At 41.1% G+C, this 16,345-nt stretch overlaps 1 protein-coding gene across 1 annotated transcript in view; it reads right to left on the minus strand.

The window, feature by feature from the left end:
• The window catches only part of TRABD2B (TraB domain containing 2B), a 434,033-nt gene that overhangs the window by 220,230 nt on the left and 197,458 nt on the right, over nt 1-16,345 (minus strand). Inside the window, exon 4 of the mRNA XM_089684441.1 lies at nt 15,188-15,362. Coding sequence (XP_089540567.1) covers nt 15,188-15,362 — 175 coding nt within the window. The remainder of the gene's footprint in view (nt 1-15,187; nt 15,363-16,345) is intronic.

Consider the following 16,345-nt stretch of genomic DNA (forward strand, 5'->3'; position numbering starts at 1 on the left):
AGGAACCGCTTGACAACCAGATTGAACACGTGAGCCATGCATGGCGCATGGCACAACCTTCCTTGACGCAGAGCAGACACCATGTTCTTTCCGTTGTCGGTCAACATGGTTCCGATTTTCAGTTTGCGCGGAGACAGCCATCTGTCGATTTCTCTGTTCATTACACTCAGAAGTTCCTCCCCTGTGTGACTACGTTCGCCAAGGCATACCAGGTGCAGCACAGCGTGACACCGTTGCGCCCTGCACATGTGATATGCCGGTCGGGTAATGGGACTTGGCACGGGGGTGGCGGCTGAGGACACGGCGGAAGAAGAGGTGGTAGAGGCGGACATCTTTGCTGGACCAAGGACGTGCAAACGTGGAGGCAAAAGCGGCGTGACCTGTCCAAGTTGCTGGTGCGGCTGTGCCGGCACCACGTTCACCCAGTGGGCCGTAAATGACATGTACTGTCCCTGACCGTAGTTACAGCACCACACGTCGGCGCTGCCGTGCACTTTGGCAGAGACCGACATGCTCAAAGACTGGCCCACCATCTCTTCTACATGTGAATGCAGGGCTGGCACTGCCTTTTTGGCGAAGAAATGCCGGCTCGGCACAAGCCATCATTTCTCGGAAAGGTGCTGAGTCCACCACTTGGAAAGGGAGGGACTGCAGCACCAGCAACTTGGACAGGAGGACGTTCAGCTTCTGCACCGTCGGGTGCGTGCTCGCAAACTGTTGTCTCTTGGAAACGGATTCCAAGAAAGACTGCTGACGGAATCCGTGAAGAGGAGTAGCAAAAGAAGGAGCATCTGAACGAGCGGAAGATGCCAACGAGCGACAACTCCCCTCAGCAGAGGTGTTGGAGCCTTGACTGGCTGATAGAGGGCGATTGACGTCGGGTGACGGAGCAAGTAATGGAGCGGGTGATGGAGCGGGGGCTGGGGCAGGCAGAACCGCCGTATCTTTATCACGGTTTTCCCAGGCCACCAAATGGCGACGCTGCATATGCTGACGCAACGCTGTAGTCCCAACATGGGCCCCCTAGCCACGCTTGACTTTCTGGCCACATAGTCGACATACGGCTACGTTTACTTCCTCGGGCGGCTTGACGAAAAATTGCCACACCGCCGAGTAGGAAACTTTGCCCCGCTACTCCTCACTGGCTGACTGCTACTTCCTCCGTGCACACCGGCACCACTACTGGCCGTGGTGGTAGGCTGCAGTGGAGCTGGTGCTCTACTCCGTGGCCGTTTGCCTCCACTGACACTGCTGTGACCCTGCTGCCTCCTGTGCAACCCACCGACTGTTTTGCTCGCTGGCAAGCTGGCACCCTCTTCTCCTGATGATGCGGAAGCAATAGCCTGATGACGACGAGGCTGCCAAGTGCGATCAGCCTCATCATCATCAATTAGGGTCTCCGCGTCACTACTAGCCCCCTCGGCTGCGTGTGGGTCAGGAGACAGACCTGTCTCTAGACCGGCTACCGAGCCACTCTCCTTGCCAGTACTTCTTCGCCTGGCTGCTGAAGAGGCAGATGTCTCCCCCCGTTCCTGACCGCCCTCTGTTAGCTCTTCCTCACTGTACAGTGGGGCTGAGCCCACAGCATGCGATACTTCGCTTGGTGAGGGAACAGCAAAGGACAGGGGCAGGTCGAGGACACGTGATTTCAGTGGGCTTGCTCCCGGGCCATGCCAACTAACGGTTGTGTCTGACGTACCCACCGACCGTTGGCTGTAGGTGTCAGAGGTGACCTGGGAAGAGGAAGACGACCGAGTCAACCAATCGATGACGGCAGGGTTGTCGGTGGAGACACGACCGCTGGATGACACCGGGAGCACTGGCCTCTGGCTGCGACTAGTGCTGCCTCGACCCCTTCCTCTGCTGCCACGTCTGCTCGCTCCTGAAACATTGCCTCCTCTGCCACTCCTCTGCGTGTTGTCTGACATACTCTTTAATTCAATAAGCACCCCAAAAATAAAACCGGATTTAACTCTTTGAACGTACAATAGTGGTTGTGAAGCAGAAAGTCAGTTTATTTAGCACAATCGGTCAATTGCAGCTTGCCGTTGGCTGGAAACTGTACGTTTATGTCACTGGAATGCACTAATGACCCAAAAAATATTACCGCCACCCGGCGTGTATATGGATTTAACTCTTTGAACGTACAATAGTGGTTGTGAAGCAGAAAGTCAGTTTATGTAGCACAATCGGTCAATTGCAGCTTGCCGTTGGCTGGAAACTGTACGTTTATGTCACTGGAATGCACTAATCACCCAAAAAATATTACCGCCACCCGGCGTGTAAATGGATCTAACTCTTTGAACGTACAATAGTGGTTGTGAAGCAGAAAGTCAGTTTATTTTGCACAATCGGTCAATTGCAGCTTGCCGTTGGCTGGAAACTGTACGTTTGTGTCACTGGAATGCACTAATCACCCAAAAAATATTACCGCCAGCCGGCGTCTAAATGGATTTAACTCTTTGAACGTACAATAAGTAACGATTCTGTGTCCCTGAGTAACGATTCTGTGTCCCTGAGTAACGATTCTGTGTCCCTGAGTAACAATTCTGTGTCCCTGAGTAACAAATCTGTGTCCCTGAGTAACGATTCTGTGGCCCTAAAGTCTCTGTGGCCCTAACTCTGTCCCTCAATACACAGAGGTCTGTTTCTCTTGAATGACCGGAGGCTAATGGAGAATTCGAAGATGGCCGCGATTTATAGCTCCACCATTACACAGTGCTGGCTGGCTGGCTGCTGATTGGCTAATGCGATCACATGTCATGATTCATGACTCATGAATGCATTATGGGTCAGCGCGCCTTGTCTGCGCGCCTTCTCAGAGATCCCCGCCCCATCTTCTCTGTCCATTTTCTCCTGTCGCCACACATGTCGCCGCCATTTTTGGGAAAATTCGATTCGTGCATCCGAAGTTTGCTAATCTTCAGATTCGTCGCGAATCGAATTTTTCCAAATCTTCTAAACGAATTCCACTTCGTCATGTTCGATTCGCTCATCTCTAATTATAATGAACCAGACCTTCCGTTTTAGATTTAGCCCGGGTTCACACTATGCGGTGCGGGACACCACATGTAATTCGCACAGGAATCGCACCGCATTCCTATGTGAATTACATGCAAATGTCTGTGTGGTGCGATTTGAGCCATACATTTTGTATGGCTCAAATCGCATTGCATCTGCACCATACATTTTGTATGGCTCAAATTGCATTGCATCTGCACCAAAAAAGATGCAGGACCCTTTTTTAAATCTGCACCTGAATTGCATCACATGGGTGAGATATCTGGCAATCACGTTTTGCAATCTGTTTCAGGGTGTCGTTAGTTTATCATTGACACCCGCACCAGATCGCATGAATGTGATGCGATTGCAATGCGGTGCGGGGAAATGCACAGGATTTGCAGCATTTCCCACACCGCATTGGTGTGAACCCGGGCTCAGTCTGCAAAGGACATGGTGAAACAAACAGCTAATTCTTCAGAGAAACAGAAATGTAGGCATCTGCTGCAAAGCTGGTTAAAATCCCTGCAATGTATCACCCAGAGAGGACTATTTTTTTTTCTCAACAAAGCTTGCAGAGGGCTGAATATTTGTTTTTGGTACACCTACTGTGTAAGTGTTTTTGTGATTGTAACTAGTATTAGGGTGTGGCACCTCCTATACCACCCAAATTTGGATTATTTTCTCAACAAAAGTCAATAAATGTGGAGTTTCTCTTGAAAGCAGACTTAGCACTGGATAGTCCATGAAAAATAAAATCAATTGATCAATCGATCAATCAATCAATAGCATTTGCTATCTTTTGACCCTGACTATGTACATGACCACTCCAAGATCGTACTGAGGGCCCTGCTATAATGGAATTATTTTAGCACAGGCAGCGCACTTTCCATAGTCTGCCATCTTGAAGTTCGCCAGTCCTGTACAGTACAGTTACCAAGTCGTAAAGCTCCAAGTCCCTAATTTGTTCATTTGTAAATTGGTCAACAAAAAATTGAGTGGAATGGATGTGGCTACTAAATGGTTGTATCATGAATCACTAATAAATGAATTTACTTCGACTTATGATTCATTATCAGATTTAATCTCCTCTACCCATAGAGATATGCAACCTGAGACTCTAATCCTTCACATGTTTCTAAATAATGAAGGGTTAATTTTTCATGTAGGACCTCTCTACAGGTAAATAGAGGGGATTTAAATTGATAATTAATTGTTAGTTGGTCACTGGAGTTTTGCTTTAAAGTGGTTGCAAACCCTTACATATACCCAGTGAAGTGATTGGCCTCAGCTGATACCTAGAGATGAAACAAATCACCCTACAAACGTTGTACCTGTTTATCTGTAGCCTTCCTTTCTCTACATCCATTCAAAAAGTACTGAGCTTTTAAAGCTTTTCTGTGAGTTAAAAAAAAGGGGGTGGAGGTTGGGAATACATATTCTGACAGCCGCTAGACGGGTGATACCACGACTCTGGAAATCAGTTGATGTTCCTACACTAAATCATCTCTTAAGAGCAATCTCTGAAATCAGGGAAATGGAATACCTTACAGCTTTAGTGGGTGAACACTCAGGTCACTTTCACTCTATTTGGGAGTTATGGGATCATTCTCCCTTTGGTAGACTTCCTACCTCTCCCCCCCCCTTAGATAGTCCAGACACCTTTCCAGGTAACGTGTCTTTGACAAATAATGTAACCCAATGATGTGCAGGTTTATGTCGATTTATGCCTTTGTACTGTGCAGATTACTATGCTGTCTATTTATGTTCATATTTTTTCTGTTTTTGTTTTCCTTTATATCTCTCATTGCAATGTTTACACCCAAAGTGCTGTTGTTGTTGTAACTATGTTCTGAAAAAAAATGGGCACTGGCCCGTAATAAAAATTTACAATATATAAAAAAAAAAGGGGTGTGGAGAACTGAAGTTACATTCTACAGAGCTCAGTGAGGAGAGATCTGAGAGCTGATTGGAGGGAAGGGAAACCCCCTCCCCTTCACACAGCCCATGGGAACAGAGCTGAGGCGGTCAATCAGCTGGAGGTCCCTCCCCGTCACAGTTTTTTTCTTGTGTCCGTAAAACCTGTCAGAAGTGATTTATGCAGATAGCAGAGGAACAAGGCAGCAGACAGATGTGACACTTAGTGCTCCTAATTGAGACAAGTACACACTATAGAGGGATATGCTTTATTCATATTTCATGTCTGAAGTTTACAACCACTTTAAGCAACACAACCAAGTAATCTCTTTGCTCCCAGCCTTTGTTTGTTTCCAGCTCTCTGCTCTCCCCTCCTGTCAGTATAGCCCATGTTAGCATATGTCCATCTGTTAATTCTGGGGCCCCATGTGCCAGATGAGTTTTCTGTTATGGGAAGCACCCAAAATGTGCAGCTACTAATTAATTAAAAAGACATTGGTTTTTGGGCCACCATGCCACAGAATATAAACTCAGGCTTTATTCATATTATCTGCTCACAACTTTAATGAATAAATGTACAGGCTGGGTAGGAATTTGAATCAAGTTTTTTTGTCATTTCCTCCAAATATTAATAAACAAGTCATCTTGACGTACCTTGGGTAAAAGACTTAATAACTAAATGGACATTACGAAAGCCATTACGAAAGACCATTCACAACATTCTGATTGAAAAGAAAAATAGTTACTTTTGGGAGGGAAATTTCCTTTTAAGTTTGAACATAGCAAAGACATTCTGTATATTCAAAATTCCTTCAACTGACGTCTAACTAACAGAACAGACAATTAAGAAAATTGGGGGCAAACTGCAGGAAGTGAAAGCCACAAATTCTCCACCACTTGTGTGTACAGCAAAAACATGTCAATTATAACCAGATTAAAGAAATAAACTCCCCAAATAAAAGGCAATATTTTCTTACCACTTACTTCGTAGTTTGGACTAGAGGATGTGTATGTAACCTTAAGTCTTGTTTATATACGACATACTGTACTGCAATTGTATTTTTCTGTGCTTTCCATTAACTGAAGAAGAGATTTTTTAAACTGGAACATAGTAGTATAAATAATAGTAGTAATAATAATGTACAATAATATTTTAATGTAAAAAGAGCACAAAATCTTGTGTTCATTATTTAGGAAAACCAATAAATCAATGGCATTTCTAAGAATCTGAATCTTTGTACTTTTTGTGATGGGCAAATATGTTCAGGTTTAATTTACCAAGGGTTTGGCAAATTTTATTCAACATTTAGGGAACCCGAACATTAAGGTGAATCCCAGTGAAGTCTATGGGGGCAAATTTTGAGGTTAGTTTCTGACCATTTTGAGACTAATAGGCAAGCTACTGTCATTCAAAGATAAGGAAATCAGAGCACTGCCACGAGGACATGCAGCAATGTAAAAAAACATCATATATCAGGGAGAGGGTCTTTTCAAGAGAAGCACTGAAAATACACAAACTCTTTAAATAACATGCTTGGGGTGCCTTGAAGTTCTATACAGTGTTTGTGAACAGTGTGGTTTTCTGGACCACTATGGCAATGGCGCACACTGGCAGCAAGTATTTGACTGTGAAACTGATCTAATTCGTTTACAATTAGCTTGGCTTACATACAGCAGAAGCACCATTACCTGATTAAAGTGGTTGTAAACCCTTACAATAACCCAGTGAAGTTACTGGCCTATACAGAGATGAAACAAATCCTCCTACATAAGTTGTACCTGTTTGTCTGCAGTATTCTCTTCTCAACATCTCCTAAAAGTGCTGAATTTATAAAGCTTGTCTGAGAGTTAAGAAAAAGGGGAGAGGAGAGCTTAAATTACACTCTGCAAAGCTCAGTGAGAAAAGCTCTGAGTGCCAATTGGAGGAAAGAGACCCCCCCCACATAGTTCATAGGAACAAAGCTGAGGCTGGCAATCTGCTGGCAGTCCCTCCCCTGTCACCATTTTGCTCTTGGTGTCAGGAAAACTTGTCAGAAGTGATTCATGCTGATAGCAGGGAAACCAAGCAGCAGACAGAAATTACACTTCATGCATTTTATCGAGACAAGTACACACTATAGAGGGATATGCCTTGTTCATATTTCATGTCAGAGGTTTACAACCACTTTAATTTCAATTTTAAGAAAGTCTTTTTACTAGTAGATTTAGCAGTCGCAAGTGATTTTTCATGAAATGGCAATAAGCCTACTGTGACTGGCAGAAAGTAAAGTTTGCTGTGGCTGTACTTGCTCTTTTTTTGTATTAAGCTCCCATCAAGAATTAAGAGACCACAGATGATACAGCAGTGCAAAATTGCCCAGCAGTGGGAACATTTTAATGAGAGAGAATTGGATGAAATGTACTAGAGAAAAAGTATTCAGGCTGGTACTTTACTACAAAAATTAGAAAACCACATATGACGCAAAAGTGAAAAATTGGCCAGCATCAGGGGCGGACTGACCATTTGGAAACTCGGGCACTGCCCGAGGGCCCGGGGTCAGTAGGGGGCCCCATGAGATGCCCCTGGTACCTTTTTCATAGGCTTTTTTGAGTTTGGGCAAAAACACAGGGGCCCCATGATCCCCTATTGCCCGGGGGCCCCATGAGTTGTCAGTCTGCCCCTGGCCAGCATTACCACAACTGTAAATAGCAAGGCTAGGTCCAAATGTATTAGCGACAAATAGCACAGGTAGGGGGCTTTACTACAAGAGTTAAGTTACTGCAGAGGATTTAGTAGTGTAGAATTGGCCAGCAGCAGAACAGGTTTAATCAGATATAATAGGCCTAAGTGGTTCATGTCTAAATTAAATTTTTTCTTTGGGGAAAGAGGAGTGTGTTGAATGCGACTGATATAAATTGAGGTGGTTTAGGAGCACACTGTTCTTGCACTTAGATTTCTTTCTTTTAAACAATGTACCAGCATGCTGGAAACAAAAGGCAGCTCTGAGAAAAGATGGAAAGTAACAAATGAATGTGCCGCGTTAAGAACCCAAAAAAGCTATTTAACCTAAAATAAGTGCCCTATGAATATAAAATAAAAATCATAATACCTCCAAAATAAATGAAAACCCCAAAATATTACCACCTGAAGCACGATGTGTGTATTTGGGGCCACCTAGCAACACCCCGTGGCTGTCAAATCGGGAGGAGTGGCTTTGTCCACACAACCGCTACCTATATATAGACAACAATTTACTACCTTCATGTGGCTCCAGCCACTTAATGACATGGCCACTCATGGGCAATGGGTGTAAGCACCCGAGTGAATGAGGCCCTAAACTGAGAGAACTCTGTAGGCTCCATAAGCTTTACACTATGGATGGAAAAAACTTGCGGAGTATAATGGAGAAAAGATAGTGATGTCTGCTCTTCCTTATAAATGGGCCATAGACACATCAATCTATAGAGCAACAGGCTCTGAATGATGGTATCACCCTCTGGCTATATAGTGTGGATGGGGTGTGTGAATAAAGAAAAAAGCAAAATAGATCAAATAAAAATTACTGGCAGGTTAAACAGTTCACAAATATGTATTTCAACTTTTCTTTTAGTTGTCTATCTGGAATTCCACTTTAAAGCATGTGGAGACGACATACTGTTCCTTTTAAAATAGTAAAACAAGTAAAAAAAAACATAAAGAGATTAAAAAGGGAAGAAAAGTCAACAAAATGTTTAAGCTCTGGATTCTGGGGAAGATTGTCGAGGCTATGTCAGTCCCAATACAGGCTAAATAATTAATCCTGCCCATCTGGAGAGGATAAATGGGCTTTGAGGCCCAGGCGTGCTGGTTATAGGGAACTTTTATGGACAAAGCCTGTGTGTATGCTTTGAGGCCAGGTGCCATTTTCTACAGTTCAATGCAGTATCATCTATGCATGGGTTTTATATGGATTTCAATAAGGCAAAAAGTATAGTGTGCTATCCTGCAGTAATGAACACGCAATGATCTTAGTACAACCCTATAGCTAATTGGTTATTATTAGTTGCTGTGATGGCTGTAAATTCTTTGTACTAGGGATTCTTAATTGGGGATATCCATACCTTGGGGGTTTGGTAACAAAATAATGGGGATATGGAACTGGATCTTTCATTAATTAAAATAATGAAGCAGATTATTATTGAACTTGTAAGCAAAGTGGGAAAATCAACTTGATGCGTCAGATGACATTGTCAATACTTCAATTCTATATTTTGATTGCTTAAAAAATAACAAAAAGCTCATTAGTTTTAGCTATTCTGTGTAATTGTGATCTAATATTTTTACATAAATAAATAAGGTAAAATCATTATGATTTCCTTTCGGCTGTTCCTTCCTTGATATTCATATATAAAATAAAATAAAGCTACTGACATGGAGATAACTAATAGAAACTGATGATGATCTTTGACAGTCTGGTGAAGAGTTAGAGGTTATGGGGACATGGAGATAATCCATTATGGGTCTATAATCATAGAGGTTTAAAAGCCCCTGGTCCTCAATTTGCATTTTTTTTTTACAATATGACATCATCTTTAGCTTTCCTTCAACTTTCCTTGGAGAAAGGCTTTACTTTCTTGATTTTGTCCAAAAAATTTTTATTTAATTGTTCTTCATTTTTGTCCTTGTTGGGGGAATGCCTCTTCAATAAAAAAAAAAAAAAGGAAAAAAAGTTTTTTCACTTTCAAATTGCTGTCAGTGTCCCCTTTCCCTTATCAGTTGTGGGTGCTGACCCTTTTGATAATAACATACATGGAGCTTTTGATGTGATCAGAGGCTTTATTTAGTGATTTAGTGCTGAAGCTACAGTATATTTTCCCATGATGTAATATACTTTAAATGTAGTCCATTATTTCAGTATATACAATAAACACTTCAACGCTTTTTTTTTTTCTTTTATAACGAATACCACTGTAGGGTAAACACAGACTAGTTAAGCTGATTAAATAATTAACCTCTAATTTAACTCTGGTTGAACCGAGCCAAGACACTAATTAAACATTTGAACTTTGTTCCAATAATAATTCACAGCTAATTATATTAACAGGTAGTGAAACAAAATGTGAAAAATATATATGAAAAGTTCCCAACAACACTAATTAAAGTCAATCAACCCGCACAAAGTCACAAAGAATTCCTTTATCAGACAAAAACACTTTAGACCAGCTAGCCTAAAGTTTTGGGATGGAATTACATACATGGGCCAAAATGAAATTCTTGGTTAATCTCTCTCTATATATTTTACAAACTTGGATATATGCTAAGTAGTGTAATTTTCCTCTACCACGAAGAATGGCAGAGGGAATTGCACATGTTCCCCTTGTATGTCTTGGCAGGATAACCTGAACCCAAGACAAAGGGAAGAATATGGGAAGAACCCAAGACAAAGGAAAAAATACTGGAAAGAACCCAAGACAAAGGGAAGAATACTGGGTTTAAACAAATGAATAGTGGTACCACGAACAGACTTACAGTAGATGCTGACTTGCTTATGAGCCACTGGAAATCCTGGAAGAACCCTCTGCACCCTCAACACACTGCTATATACCCTTTCCAGCAGACTTTTTTTTTGTTTATGAGCCAGACGCCGATGAACAAGGCCCAGCCAAGATATGCCCAACTCTTCTAAAGTACACAGACAATAAAATAGGCAGCACCACCATAATGTACTTTCCATAGTAAGATTTCATCCTGACAGATACTGGCTCTTGTGCTGACACATTTTGCCCACAAAGACAGACGGAAGAATTTGGGTTTCACAGAAAGGGATGAGACTTATGCAGTGCGACCGGCAACATACTGTATGTACTACTACACATCACCGGGTTCAGACAACATTTCAGATGCACACAGTAGGGCAGCCTCCTGGTTGCCACAGTGGAGTATTATAGAGACAATGACATGATAGCAGATAACAGAGATGAGCTGAATTATTTCACCAAATTTCATAATTACTAATTTTGGCTCAATTAAAATGTCAAAATGAGATGAAAAAATTTGCTTTGTGTACTGCTTTTGCAAATTTTCCTTAAAAAAAAGGATCTTATGCCTTTAACAAAGATAGCATGATGACATATGATCATTGGTTTTGCTGATAAACAAGAGCAGCACTAATCCCAATCCTAACAGCTCATACTGCTCTTGGAGAAATCATTGGATAATTTGATCGTTAGTACACAGCTTTCAAGAGACCATCACAACAGATCATGTGAAAATATCTGAAGGAACAAGCAGGAAACCTTTTCTCGTATGATACCAGAACAATTAATTTATGGTTAATCAGTATAGTATTCGTTCGTAAAAAATCAAGTGACCAAGACCTTGCAAGCCCAGGAAAAAAATAAATTAGATCGTACAATACAATACAAAACATTACGTCACTTCCAAAGTTGTATTCTGACGTACAAGAATTTTCATAATGTTAGTTACATAGTTAGTCTGGCTGAAAAAAGACAAAAGTCCATCCATTTTAACCATTAAAAAAAAAAATACCCACAGTTGATCCAGAGGAAGGCAAAAAACTCCAGCAAAGCATGATTCAATTTGCTCATGCAGGGAAAAAAATTCCTTCCTGATCCCCCGAGAGGCAATCGGATGTTCCCTGGATCAACTTTACCTAAAAAATAAGTTAGTAACCTATTAATTTTCCATATGAGACTAGCATGCAAAACAATGGACAAAGCAATATGATCAGTAGTTGAGGGGATGAATGATGGATCGTTTGATATTATTAAGTTCCAGTCTGAGTGGATTAACTCATGTGAATTTTTCCACAGGCTACTCTCTGGCATACAGGAGCCACATCTAGGTTCTTTTAGAATGTTATTGAGCATATTCGGATGAGAGCGCCAGATAAATATTTCCTGGCCAGATTTATCATCACATTCAACTAAAAATCCAACAAGTTTCAGGAGTTTTAGGAAGCCAACCCTTGGGTGTGCATGTGACATAGGGACCGTAGATTGCAAGCTGCTTGAGGCAAATTAATAGTATGTAAAGTGCTGTACGAATTGACAGCACTATATAAATATCTGTAACTAATAAATACAAATATCAAAGCCAGACAACACTAGCATTAAAATGTTTACGAATGTGAGCTTCACTGTGCAGTCTGGCCTTGAAAACTCATAAAGAAGATGGTGGTAGCCAAAGAGATGCTTGGTCACTGAGGTAAAATAGTTGGTCTTTTAGGGTTCAAAGTGAGATACCTCTGCTAGTCAGAAGCAGGAGTCAAGAAGTGTGCATAGCAGAGAGAATTCTATATGAGAATAACTCTACCAAGCACCAGATGCCAAATGATCACAGAATTAAAATTAAAAAAAAATTTGAATGCAGATATACAGTATTTACTGGAGCATTAAATAACGTATAGAGCTTTTTTATCAATCAGGGTTTCCTACAGCCAACACCTACTCCAAGGAACACAAAGGTTTAAATCTATAAAGTAAACATAAAGCAGACTTCGTCATTCATCTTATTTAGTGTGAATATATCCTCAGTTACCAAAGCAAGGTCAGCTCTAATGGCTAGGAAGTGGCAGCATGGCCCCTCTGCAAGATAAGTCCAGTCTCCCCACCACCCCCTCACAGAAAGAAAGCTCTTGTGAAAGTCCGACGGCACTCCAGGGATCACACATGGCCAGGAGTCCCCTCCTCTAATCTAAACAAGGAAACGTTCTGTGTGAACTTCGCCTGAATTAATTCTATAATTAATATTAATGGATCTGCCTGTACAGCTTCCTTCAGTTTAACAAGGAACAGAAAAATCTTTGTCCAAGGGAATGAGATGAAAGGGGAAGCGTTTTGTCAAATCCTGTAATCCAGCAAATGTATAACATCAACCACACCATGCACCCCTATTTGCATATGGCACTTCCCGCTGAGGCAGTGGCCCTGAGAATGACGGCTGTTACTATCTCAAAGAGACAGGGGTATAATCTCCCTTTACAGTCAGCTCTAGATGTCTGATTAGCATTCACAAGTGGTCTCCAACATTACTGCCTTTGAAGTGGGCAATCCTGAGTTTAATCCCACTTTGAGTGCCTCATTGTTTTTTTGGCAGGTCGTCTTCTTTCGTCGGGGCTCTATAACAGAAAAAAAAATGGTTTCCATGGAAGGAAGCAAAGTTTGACCAGTTTGTGGACGTCTTTCTTCTTCCCATTCCAAGTATATTATTTGGATAAATATTTTCATATTGAGTACTGTGTTGCTCTGGATTTGATTTACAATGCCTACATTTAAAATTTTCCTACTAAAAATAATCTGAGACAAAAATCTGAACAGATATTTCAAAGGATGTTTTAAAGAAAGCCTGTGCTTTGCCCTTTTAAGGCAAACCAAAGGGTTTGCTTTAATCTCACCCTTCCCAGCAGCATATTTAGGCCTTGTGTTTATGAGATTTTTTTTTTGTATCAAACAGGTTTTGCAATACTGTACAAGTCTAGTTAAATGCAAAACCCACTTGAAACAGGTCAAATACAGGTCAGAAGGAGAAAAATGAAAGGTCAAATACACCTAAATGCATAAAATTGTGAATGATCTCAGAATGATCCCAAACTTGTGTTAAACAGAGACCATTGACATAAGCCAGTCAACGCAGGCCCTTTCCTTTGCACACTTGCGTCTACATGAAGGTACATGTGACTCATTGGGCCAATGAGTGCTATAATTTGTAAACGTCCATAGCCATGTGTAGCTATAACTTCAGTGATTCATAGCTTATATGGGGCATTCTTTTTGCTCTTGGTGATTGAAGAGTGGCATGGGTGCAAATTGACGTAAGTACATGTTGCATGGCATAGTGTAGGTTCACTTTAAGCTTCTTGCAAATTTCCAAGCAGAGGTAAATATCCCAAATGAAACCCATATGTTCTCACATGCCATACCAAAGAACCTGCTCTGGCCACCTTCTTCTATTTTGAAAATCATTACCCCGATCCTCAAGCAGCTAAAATCACAGAGCTATTCCAAGGGCAGGTCCTCATTATTCATATCAGGAAATAAAAGGAGAATGGGCAGAGGATTCTGCATGAGAAAACTGGGAAACAATAGAATTTTGCCTACAGAGAGAAGAACATAATCTAGATCTCCTAGATTGTAAGCTCGAAAGAGCAGGGCCCTCAATTCCCTCATGTTTTGCATTGTATTGGTATTGTTCTGTCACATGTTCTGTCCCCCTTTGTAATGTACAGCGCTGAGCAAACCATTGGCGCTTTATAAATACTGTATAATAATAACAATAATAATAGATGGGACTTCTAGTTCTAAGAACTTTCTGTGGAGTTCATTCTCTACAAATGTCTGGTAACTTCACATCAGCATCTACCTTATCAATCAGATGCTTTGGAAGCTTTCCATTCAAGGCAGCATTCTATGTATTAGATTTACTGGCACAAATACTGGAGCTTCAGAGAACTATTTGACATGTTTAGGAATCTTAAGAGCTTTATAGACATATAACTATGTTGTTTTATTAGGTGCAGGACTATTTTTTTTAGCCTTTCTCTATATGAACATATGAAACTTCAGAGCTCCTTCAATCATCTGAAAAAAAAATATTCCAAAGAAACCCAAGTTGACAAATAGACTTTTCTTACGACTCAGCTACTCTCAATTATTTCTTCTTCATCTCGTGGCAAAATCAATCAGCATGTGACCAAATCAACAAATCATTTCTGGATTGGCCACATGTTATGAGCATTAGCTATATAGATCATCCAAGTAGTGAAAGTGAGATACATGTCAGATTTCTTGGTTGCTTAGGGTACATTAGAAACAATCGTACAATATATATAAACCTATATATACCTACAGTTAGAGATTGTTAGTAGGATTCATTTAAAAAGGGCTAATAGAACAATAGAATAAAAAATAGAATAGAAAAATAGAAAAGTACTAAATATACAGTAGAAGGAACCCAGGGATGATTTTACCATTAGAAACACAAAGCCCGGGCTTACAGGCGGAAGAGGAAAGAGATGACTGTAACGTTATTGGACTCATTTTTTTTCCATTATAAGTCAAAATGCAGTCATCTCACCTAAGTTTATTTACACATTATCATAAAATACTAAGCCAGGATGAAATCAGTTAAACAAGAAAATTATCCATGTAAAGATTGTCCTTGCACAGAGGTTTTGCTATGAGTGTCAAAGACTGTGCATCTACAGGATCCATTTATGAAACCCCACCCCTGAGGGTCCCTAAAATCTTGTCACAGCAACAATAACCAATAAATACTAAAACAATAAAGTACCTGCTCCAAAGGCAAAGAAGAAACTCTTGTCCCGGTTTTCCTTCAGCAGACCCATCACTCTTCTTGCCATTCTTTCATTCCTCTTATATATAAGTTCTTGTCTGAAGTAAATGTCTATCTCCTGAGCTGTTACTTGCTCGTGCGGTGGTAAAGTAGTATTGATAAAGGTGGGGAGCTGCAATAAGTAAATAAATGTATAAATAAATAAAAAATAGCACGTTTGTTCTATTGAAATTCCTGCAATTTTATTCATCCTACCTGAACCTAACCTTGTCTAAATTTTTTTCTAAATCAACAATACTAAAATTCAGGCTCTTTATCTTCTCTGCAAATAGATGCATTAGTCCCTAATACAATCTCTGCATGGCTGCCTTGGATCCCTGGCCCTCAAAGATCTTTATTTGCTGGATCAGCCATTCTCAACCAGGGTTCTGTGGAACCCTGAGGTTCCTCCAGAAGTTTACATAGTTAGTCAGATTAAAAAAAAAAAGACACAAATCCATCTAATTCACCCAATGGAAAAAAATCAATAAATACAGTAAACAGAAAACCACCAAATACAGAACCCTATACCCACAGTTGATCCTCTACTTTGCAAGGGTTTCCATGAGTTGCGGCTGACTGATCTTCAATTTTATGGTGGTTGCTGGGCCAATGCCACCTGGCAGAGCAGGCTACATGACATCAGTGATCTTTTTAGCCATCTTACCAATACGCTAGGGAACATTTCTCCTACTGGCAACCAATGTAAGGGGCATTTTTACCACTGAAACACAATAAATTGTGTAAGTAGGGATTCCCTGAGACCTGAATATTATTTCAAGGGTTCCTCTGGGGTAAAAAGGTTGAGAAAGGCTGGACAAAAAACTAGAGGGAGCTTTGTACTCCATATGGTTTACATGTTCTGTACATTGTAGGAATGTTGTTTGGATCTAAAGCAATTACTACAGTCCCCTTCCTGCTCTATCCTAAACTCTCCAACCCACATCCTTAGTCTCTCCCTCTCCACCATCACCTTTCCCTTCCCACTAAAACATGCACTGGTTACCCCCATACTGAAAAACCATCACTGAACCCCACCTGTTTGAATAACTTAAGACCCAGTTTTCTGCTCCCGATTACCTCCAAGTTTTGTGACCGCCTTGTTCACACTCGTAT

This window comes from Staurois parvus, unplaced genomic scaffold (genome assembly GCF_062004578.1).
Source record: "Staurois parvus isolate SC_StPar_1 unplaced genomic scaffold, SC_StPar_1.0 ptg000347l, whole genome shotgun sequence".
NCBI lineage: Eukaryota > Metazoa > Chordata > Amphibia > Anura > Ranidae > Staurois > Staurois parvus.